The following is a 10762-nucleotide window of genomic DNA, read 5'->3' as shown; positions in this document are numbered from 1 at the left end:
TGTGTGTGTGTGTGTGTGTGTGTGTGTGTGTGTGGTAAGAAAAACGCCAAATCATGTTATTTTTTTAATATATTATTTATTAAAGAACACAACATATTTTTAGATAATTCTGACAATTTTAACACATTGAAAAAAAGGATTATGTCAAAGGTTACAGATCGCCTTTTATCCAACCTTGGTTTGATAAAACGGGACAAGGATTTTCTACTAAATTTGAAAAAAGTTTCATAACTTAAAAACAAGCTATTTAGCTTCCTAAAAAATAAATTGTTTAGCAACTCTATTTGGTTTTTTACAATTTGAAAGAATGTTCTTATATTTTATGACTACACAAACGTCACAAAGAAACGTGTCATCGTCTTCTTCTGCTTTAGCACAAGCATTGTGGGCCCATGCTTTGCAACCAGAAACATTGGATCCAACCTTCACCGCCCTTTGAATCGAGGTAGAGGGCATTGCAAACAATGCATGCTTCTTCTCTCTCATCTTCATCTTCAGGAGACGACGCCATTCTATTCTTATTACCAGCTGGGAATTTCCTAGATTTGTCACTGCTTTTAATTCCATTTTTCAAAACCAGAGATAGTTTTATTCTGATTTTTAGCTTTTAGGATAGATTTGAACAAGGCCTTTTTGTAGCTTTTTATTTTCTTAATTCTTTCTTTTTCTTCCTCATTTCTTTCACTTTCAACTTGCTCTAACTCAGTCTTATAAGGGGATAGTGTTATCACAGCAGTTTTTCCTTTATTCTTGTCAATTCTTTTTTTTTTTTGGGCGAGGTCCTTCCTCTTCAGGTACTGGAAGAACACTTTTAGTAGAAATTTAAAATGGTAGGTTCGGACGACGATAATAAGTTAGTCCTAAGCTTTTGTCCCCTGTTGAAGTTGATGGCTGGTCAACTATTGCAATTGTGGTCGCATTGCTCTGGGGGCACAGTGTTTGAAGGTTCCTTGGGCAGGTTTGGCAATTCTACCTGTAGATACTGCAATTCACTTGACGCAAGCCTATTTACTTCATTTGGTTGAAGGTGGTTGATGTTTTGAACATCTGGTATAGAATGGATCTGTGGTTAATGAGGGCGCAAAAATATTATTTTGGAAAGATATCCGGATTGTATGGACTTTTACCAGTTTTAAGGAACCCATTTACTGCAGTTTCCACAGTAGCGGCTATAGAAAATGGAACTTTAAACAGTTTTGCAACCTCATAAATGGTGACGCACCTACCTGGATGGTTGAAACAACCATTTACGGACCTCTTGTTCATAATATGTGCTGAGTGGAGCCATAAAGCAGACGTCAAGAGGCTGTAAGCGATGGGTTGTGTGAGGGGGAATTGTTAAGCATAATTACATTATTTTCCCTTGCCAAGATGATGAGTTCTAAGCTTTTGGTGTTACTACAGTGCCCATCAAGCAGCAACAATACTGGCTTCTCAGGGCTAGGATTGGAAAAATTCAAACAAATTTCTTAAACCAAGTAATGAATGTATCCTTATTGATCCAGCCGGACTTATGGTAAACTGCAAAAGAACCTGGTAAAGCATCGTCCATAAGCCTTGGGTTTTCCTTGACCCGAGGAAAGACAAACATTGGTGAGACATACACTCCAGCTGCACTGATACAAGTCTCAACAGTAACCAAGGACTCCCCGTTCAGCAGAAGATAAGCAACCAACTTGATTTTTGCCTCGCATTGCTAGCACCTTTGAGGGCTTGTTAAGAACTGTGAGAATGCCCGTTTAATCTACATTGTAAATGTCATTAGACGAAAATCTGTATTTTTCAATAAGAGAACCTAACAGTTTAAAAATATTTGTGACAGCTTGGCGGTTGAAACCTTTTGCTCTGGCCATACTGGTATCTTTCAGGATTTCTGAGACAAAATATTTTTGTTTCTGCTAAGAAAATGAATATAGCCAACTCTTTCCTGCTATCTTATCTTCTTTGCTGAAATTGTGCTCAATATTATTTCTCTCGGCAAGCTCAAACGCAAGGATGCCTAGGTCAGTTAGTGTTATTCCAAATAACCTTTCTTCTAAGGCTAAAACATGATCAACAAGCTGGATTTCTTGATTATGATTAAAAACTGTCTCAAATCTGCCTAATTTCTTCACTGCAGCAACTTCAGTTTGGTGTTAAACTATTTGAACGAGCTTTTCTTACCTTTCTTTCAAGTGTACTTTTGGGAACACCGTACGAGGTGGCTGCTTTCTTAAAGCCCATAGTTCCATCTAGCACCGCTTTTGACAGCCTCAGCCATGCTTACTTCACTCCAACTGTTTCTGGTAGAGATCCTTTGATATTTCGGAGGCATGTATTGTCTGTAACAACAAAAACTTATAGTTTTTCACGCTAGGATTAGGAAACAATCTGGCTAAGTAAGTTTCATTTGTATCAAAACCTGTGGGTTTAAAAGGTGAAGTACCGAGATTCACATTTGAACCTTATTATAAGCTTCAGTAATAAATTAAGTTAAAAAATTAAATGAGCTTTAAAAATCAAGCCAATTTAGACTATTATTATTATTATTTATTAGACTATTATGATTATTTTGATTGGGCCTACTGAGCCCTTAAAAACCAAACTGTTTGAATAAATCTTGGCTTAAATCTTTTAAGGATTGTTTTTTTATTATAAGGTAGGCTAACAGGCAACAGAGCAATAGAAATCATCAAAATGGTTGGTCAAAACGGGATACTAAAAGCCCTATCCCCGTTTTGTCAGACTCAAAAGTATCTCATCTTGTCCAACTATTACACTGATTAAATCAAACATGGCTGACACTAAAACTGTTCAGTTGAACTAAAAGAGTCACACATGAAAACGATTGCAATTAAATAAGAAACAAACAGTTGCACTTACCAGAAACTTATTCATATGTCTGTAGGCACTAGAGGATGACGAATGTCAACAATAAAACTACAAAGTCAAGGAAAACTCTGTTAGAAACTTTAAAAATGTGCAGCTCCAAATTATGAAGCGCTGAGACTAAGTGGTCGACTAAGAGTGCTGTCATGGCGGCTGAGAACAGGTTTCTGGCAATTCCCGCGTGGTAGCAGCACTAGTTTGGTCCCTAGGCCCAGTATCACATTTTATCCGACTATCCCGTTTTGTCCAACTCTCCCCTACACCTACATTAGTATACCCACTTCTGTTTCAAAAGTCATATACAAGTTCCTCAAAAGCAGCCTGAAATATTTTTATTGATAGTGAAATCTTTTGAGATATTTAACAATAAAACATGTAGTTATTATTTCAATGACATTTGTATAAGTTCCATCCTTCAAACGCCATGGTCCCGAAAAATTGACCAAATATTCTAAAGGTGATCATGAGATGAGAAAATCTTCTTAAAGATATTATTTATTTAATGAAAGCTTGGGATGATATTAAAATGGGTATGCCCATGATGCCTTTGTTATTTAAGAGGAATTTTTGGGAAGCCGTGGGGTACAGTTAGTACTTTAATTATTTATTGGAGATTTATAAAACCTACCCACTTACATTTCAAGTATAATAGATCGTAAGCAGTCATTATTTACTTGCATAACTTATCGACAAAAACATACTTCACCTAGGCTGACGAATTCATTGATTCAAATAGCAATATGGGTTATATGTAACCAAAGCCCTTTCCCTCTTGAGACAAAGGTTAAAGGAAGAATGTATTAAAGAGATTAACTACAATTATCACAAGTTTTCCTTCTCAGAATACCATTAAAAATAAAACGATGCATGACTAACAGACTATCTACCTGGTTATCTATTATCTAGCTCTTGTAAAATGATTAACGAATCATCATTAGTAATTTTATAAAAGAAGCACTCTCCGAGTCTTGCAAGAAAGTCATGATAAGATAGCAGATATCTAGATTTTTAATCTTAAAAGATTATTTTGCCATAAGGAAATCGGGGAAATTAGGCAATTAGGTGGATGCTATATAAATTACGGTAAGTCTGATGGGCAGAATATACCAGACTACAGACTTGGAAGCATACTTGGCTCTAAGATGACAGCTGGAATTGTTCTCGGACTCGTGGCTTTGGTGAGTAACCGCATATCCTAAAGTTGGCCTCACGTAAGCCTATATCTGGAATAATATTCTCAGTTAACAATTCATGCACTCGTAAATTCTATTGCTTTAATTTGCCATACTGTAAGCAAATTCAAAATATTTTTCAAAAAACAACACTTTCAAGTTGTATCTAATACTCACATTTAAATTTCTTGTAAGAGATTATCTTTTGTTTTGTTCAACAAACAGAAACCTTTCAGAAGAAATAAACAGTAATAATAGAATATGCTTTCATTATTTTCATTATGAGATTTAGTTTTTATATAACTATGGAAAATGGTAAAACTTAAAAACTAACAAGCTATTGTGTTAATCAGTCACAAAAATGTCATTAAACGTAATTTTAAGACCGATCTTGTCACATATGTTCTATATTTAATTAAACAGCCGATTCCAACACTGTGTGCAGTGCATTTCAGTCTGGTCTACCAACTATTGCAATAGTAGACTAAGATTTCCCTTCACAAAACCATACAAAAACGGGTTTTTATGAATTATCTGATAAAAACAAGGATGAAGGTATATTGTTAATATTGTATTTTTGAAATCGGTAAAAATATACTTTCTTTTCATTTATTAAAAAAATAGTTTGTGACGGTTAAAAAAATTTACTTAAACTCTACATCTGCTTTTGTTTCAGTATGGGTACTAATAAGAGAGCTGTGACAGTTTGAAATTTGTTGACCTAAATTAGTTTTTGAGGTCAGTGAGTGAACGACGCAACCAATAATCAATTTAACCACATTATTTTGTTGATCTTGTTATTACGCACTACTTTATCCATTTAATCCTTGCTGTATCTCTTATAGTTTAAAAGACCCCTAATGGACCCCAAAGACCACAACATTTGGAACACTTTCTATATTAGCTCACCAACATAGACTATTTTCTATTGTTTTCCAAAATTTACTTTGGACAATTAAATGAAACTACCAAATCTAGACATAGACTAATTTTACTAATTGGCCGGAATTTATTCATTATTTAACAATATGTCACTGTCACTAGAGGTAATTTTATACATTTTCAGCTCTTGACCACACGCATCATGTTGGCCGGCTTCATAATTATCCAGCAATATTATTATTATCTATTCGATTTAGCAGTTATGAGACGTTTTTTGGATATGACTACACTCGTAAATTAGACTGTACTTAGATAACCATATTGAATAATAGGGTTTCGGACTTCTACTATCGTTATATATCAGTTAACTTTTTTAACCGATAGTCCAGTGCCGTCCTTTTAAATTTTATGCGCATGCTTATATGTTACGGATTTTTATACCTGAAAAGGATTGTAGATTTAAATCCTCGAAATGCCGTGTTATACTTTTTATAACATATAAAGATGACAAATGTCCGAAATCCTGTAATCCTTTCAAACATTACATTTTCAATGACAAACTTCAAACAAAGAAGTATATGGGTTTTAGGAGAAGCTTTCACTATGAACCAAATTATTTAATACAATCTAAAAATTAATATTATTGTACTTTAGTTATTTTCGTCAATTACTTCTTTTGTTTTGGTTGTTTTATTTTTGCTAAATTATATATCCTCCCTCTATAGAAGAAAGTTAGTATTTAATGAATATTCTTAAATACTCAAAATATATAATTCATTAGTATTTATTAGAGACAGACATCCATTAATTACTTCAAACGTCATGATTTGAAAATATATATTACCGTATTTCATTGAGTAAAAAGCTAACTGCAAAATTAACAACACTTTTAACACTTAACAAAATTAAATTCAAAACATTTAAATAATATAGTATAGGACTTTTAAAATAGATTGAATGTTATATTCTGTTCTTGCCAATCAAACTTCAAAAGAATTAAATAAACTTCCGATACTTTTATACGTATCAAACATTAGTTCCCTTCCCAAATGTTTAAAAATGTAACTTATACTACGTATATATATATATATATATATATTATTTATTTATTTATTTACAATATTTGGTACCAAGTGAGACTAAACATTTTATCTTTAAGCCAGTAAAGAATTCGAGCTACTTTCGTTTACTACAAACAAAACTCTACTAACAAGTATAAAACTTTTATTCTTTAACATAGAATTATGATAATAAGTTCTCACTTAAAATTGATACAACTATAATTATGGTACTGACTTAGCCTCAGGTACCTTTTGGTATGTACATAGCCTAATATAATTATGGTCTGTACTATGTAAACTCTGTATTCTCTATAAACGTAAGATTCATACTATTAGTTCTTTCCATATTAAAAGGATGTTTCTAATTGTGGTCTCAAGGTCGATGACGTGTAGGCTACCTTTCTAATTGGACACGTCACAAATTTACATCACAACTGAAATAAGTGTTTGATCAACAGTGCCTGACCAGCAGCGTAGTGAACTCGCAGTCTGCAGACACCAATGTTACTGATTACGTCTACTGGAAGAAAACGGACATCAGAGCATGGCATCTGTACTTCCCTAGCCGCGTGTTGGAGGAGGAGCGGCAGACAAACCTGGCAGCTGTAGCCGCAGTCTCCAGTCTGGCTGCAAGTCTCAGCAATAGTCTCAGCAAAATTGTAGAGTTCCAAGCGCAGGAACTGCTCACCGCGCAGCAGATGATGGCCGGCACAGATGCTGAGGGCTGCGTCAATGGAATCTCTGACTACATGTCCAAGGCTATTGCTGACGGTAACCTGTAGTTTATAACTAAAATAAGAATTATTACAATGTATTTTTATGTTGTCTCTTCTAAAGTTAAAATATTTCAACTCTAAAAGATTACAGTATATTCATAAAATTCTTTGCTTCCACAATATTACAAACTTTCTTTGTACTCCTATCCCCTCTCTTAGAGGGATAGTTGTAGATATTTATCAATTTTTGCAGTATGTAGTACTAATCTTTATTATAGAATTACTACATTACGTTAAGGTGTCTACTCTACTCCAATCAATTACTTGTACTTCACAATTAATTTTAAAGAGTATGGACGTTTTGCATTTTTTTATAGGAAAGAATAATTTAGTTTGATGATTTCTCACAAAATCAATCGTAGACTGTATAATATTTACAAATATCTTGGCTTAGAGTAATTTTTAGATGCAATACTTAGATTAGTTTGTTTTGGCATTTATACTATCGATGCAAAGAAATATATACACTAGTCTGACGTCAGATGAGGAGATACTTCTCCTATTGGCCGGTTGATAAAGCGTGGTTTCTGTCTGAGAGACCGTGGACTGGAGGCGGTACCTAGCAATACCGTTTTGAAAGAGGCCTCGGTATGACCTAATGTGAACGGTCATTCGCTCTAAACATAGTGTAGATCTCGTTGTCCCTTTGAACCCTATTGGTATCGTGACGGAGGCCTTCTCGATATGAACTAGAGCGTGAGCGGTCATTCAACAAGACAAATGGAATCCCTTGAACTACTCCCGATGCCAGTAACTGTTATAGTGGAATGAGAGAGGTGTCGCCAACGACCATGGCATCGATAGACTTCCTACAATCGCTGAAAATCTGAGCTAGGTATGCCACCTCGTGTGCCAGGCGTGAAGCGAGACAAACCTCGGTGAGTTGTCATAACTCCTTCTAAAAACCTTTCTTTCGGTTTTTATTAACCCTTCCCTTCCATCTAAGTGTTTTTCTCTGTATCTCTTTTTATTTTACTTGATAATATTATAATAATTTATTGGACTCCGAGCCGGCTGCAATTCTTTTTATTTTACATCTCTTTAATCTATTCTACTGATACCAGAACTTCATGCTCATAAATAAGAAAAGTGAAGGCTACAACACTTAGTCAATGGGACTTGACCAATAAAGAAGGGCATACATTTTAAACAACACAAAATGCCATCAGAGTAACAACATACGTACAGTTACTGGATCACTTGATTCGACGTAAAACTCTGGAACTCAATGTCATATTTTTGTCGTTTTTTTATATATATTTTCCATGTTGAAGAGATGCATATGCGCAACATGTAAAGTTTAAAGCTCAGTTTATTTTTAGATTTTTATCATGTGGACTATATAACAAACATACTACCACTTCTCCAGCCAACCTGTAGCAGATGCCAAAAATACAGTTCTACTAAACTATGTATCTCTGAATTTGTTTCCAACATTTAAGAATAATCCTTTGATATGTGCTTTATATTTATCTTTATATAACATACAAATTCTCACTAAAGATATTCTGTGTTTCAGAAATCTCAAATTACAATGACTGTGCTGCTGACGCTTCCTCGAAGTTAAAGCGACTGAACCAATCTTGGGCCCGTATTAATGCCACCTACATGAATGCCTTTAACAAAGTCCTGGTCCGCATTGACACCTGCGCCAAGACTTACCCCAACAAGGACTCCATTGACAGGCTCAAGTCCTGCGTGGAGGCGATGACTGGTAGCTACTTCACCGTGGCCAACTCCACTCAGAAGGCGTTATTCCCCAGTCCGTCCATGACCTACTTCCAGAATGTGGTGGTGGGATGTGCAAGTGACGCCGCTACCGCCGTCGCCGACAAAGGCTCTCAGTTCCTCCAGAAATTGTTAGAATGCTCCGCCCTCGATTCTGACATCGACCAAACGACATATGCAGATCAATTGGTAATTTTTAAAACTAAGTTGTACTGTAAAATATAATACACTGAAAGCCTACATAAAGCCTCTTAATAGTTTATAGAAACAAATTGTTCATATACAAAATCCATTTTTAAATTGTAAAACCAAATATTTCCTATTATGCAACTTTTTATTATTTATAACCGCATTACTTTCAATTAAACCAAAATTAAATTAAATCCAAACATAACCTACTAATATTAGAAATTAGAGGGTTTGGAAATATGGGTGTATGGATCATGAAATTATACTCTTCTCTTTCACAGAGCCAGTGGAAAGGATACAACGATACAACTTTGGCCAGCCAGATCCTCACAGCACAAAACATCAACTACAACCAGGTGTTAGCAGTTGAGAACGAAATGATCAAGTTTTACAACCTCCAGAAGGAGACGCTGGAAACATACGTAATTGAATCCAGAGGCTTATCTTTTTACCTAAACAGGATGTACTCCTACCTAAGCGATTATTACAACACTGTCACCGAAACTTCGTCTGACAACCCTGGAGACTCCGCCTGTATAGCTTCCGCCACTGCGTCACTACAGTCAGTGGTCAACTCAGGTAAGGTGGTTTGGCAGTTTCTGTGCGTTTTCTAAAACTTGAAAAATTTTTAACTGCTTTAGATTATATTTGGTTCTATAGAATGAACAAAATTCACTGAGTTTAATTCCTGCTAACAAAGACAACATTTTTATATTTTACAGTTGCCAACCAATCACTGTCATGTGACCAGACCATTGTCAATAACACCAAACAGATGATGTGGCAGATCAGCGGAGATTTCTCATATTTGAATTCTCTGATGCCAAGTATAGGCAACGCTGCTCTCCTCAACTGTACCGCCAGAGGCTACATTTATGCACCCAATACCATTGGTAACTGCTTCAACCTCGTCTCCTGGCAGTTTGACATCGAGTACACCAACCGCAATGCTGACATTTCCAAGAACGTAGCAGTTCTCACCGACTACGTGCAGACTTTCTTCAGCGGTTCCGACCTTCCCTTGTGGTGGCTCCACACTCAAGGCCGCTTATCTCTCTGCTGAGGTCGCTCTATACAACTTGCAGCGCTGTATATACATTACCTCTGGAACTGTCTACTCAGTGACCACTCCTCAACCCAACACCACGACACAGTCTACCACCCCAATCAACTCCTTTTCATAATTGCAATGAACAATAACAAAATAAAAATTCATTAAAGAGAAAATACATCGCTTAAATTTTAAATATAAAATTATTATTTTTTCATTAATTAAATCTTACATTTATATCTGTAACAGAACGGCTTACTGCATTGTTTGTAATAAATTCGTACTGTAACTAGTAACTGACTGTTTTTATTTTTACTTAAAATACGGCCATATTAAATTTATGTAACTCTTAATATTGAACATAAGGTTGAGGTACATATAAAAAGATCTAAACACTGAATATAGTTAACTATTTTTCTTATATTTGAATTAAATCAAATTAGCCGAATATAACACATTTCCATTAAGCATAATTATTACTCTACTGTTATTTATATGTATTATTACAATTGTAGTGAATTACCTTTGACAAGCAATATTTACATTCAAATACTAGTTTTATGCTGCTTGAATAAGGATGTAAGTGTGAAATCCAATTGTTATATGTATAGGTTCACCCGTTGTTACAGTTACAGAAGAATTTTATAGTTTCTCGATATTCATAAAAGTATTACCATACAATAAATATACGGTTGGTGTAGTGGATCAATTAAATTTTGATTAAGAAAGGGTGTCATTGTATTTCGTTTTAATTGCCCTTTAAAAGGACATGTCAAAAGACAGGAGTAAAAGGGGAGTAAAAATCTGTTTATGCTCAAAGAAAAAGCTGAATAGCATTTGAATAAGCAAATATTGAAATCAATTTTATTGTATAATACTATATATATATATATATATATATATAATATAATAAATTAATATATATATATGTATACACACATACATATTGATTCACTTGCAGGCATTAAGGTCCTGCAAAACGAACCAGCCAATGTATCCTTAGCTTAGAGGACAGCCAAAGCTCTTGAATTTACG

The 10762-nt window shown here is 34.8% G+C and overlaps 1 protein-coding gene across 1 annotated transcript; it reads left to right on the top strand.

Annotated features, from left to right (window-relative positions):
• Positions 1-3892: 3892 nt before the first annotated feature.
• LOC124360339 lies at positions 3893-10023 on the top strand. Its single transcript, XM_046813889.1, has 5 exons — positions 3893-4046; positions 6442-6754; positions 8279-8676; positions 8958-9255; positions 9399-10023. The coding sequence occupies exons 1-5, from the start codon at positions 4011-4013 to the stop codon at positions 9737-9739; spliced, it is 1386 nt and encodes a 461-aa protein (XP_046669845.1). The 5' UTR covers positions 3893-4010; the 3' UTR covers positions 9740-10023.
• The last annotated feature ends 739 nt before the right edge of the window (positions 10024-10762 follow it).

Source organism: Homalodisca vitripennis, chromosome 4, assembly GCF_021130785.1.
Source record: "Homalodisca vitripennis isolate AUS2020 chromosome 4, UT_GWSS_2.1, whole genome shotgun sequence".
Classification (NCBI taxonomy): Eukaryota; Metazoa; Arthropoda; class Insecta; order Hemiptera; family Cicadellidae; genus Homalodisca; species Homalodisca vitripennis.
The sequence above is the reverse complement of the archived record's forward strand: the minus strand, read 5'-3'. Positions and strand labels throughout refer to the sequence as shown.

Coding starts and splice junctions, on each gene's coding strand:
- LOC124360339 (XM_046813889.1), top strand. CDS start 4,011: ATGACAGCTGGAATTGTTCTCGGACTCGTGGCTTTG. Junction 8,677..8,957: donor CGACATATGCAGATCAATTG/GTAATTTTTAAA, acceptor TCTCTTTCACAG/AGCCAGTGGAAAGGATACAA. Junction 9,256..9,398: donor ACAGTCAGTGGTCAACTCAG/GTAAGGTGGTTT, acceptor TATATTTTACAG/TTGCCAACCAATCACTGTCA.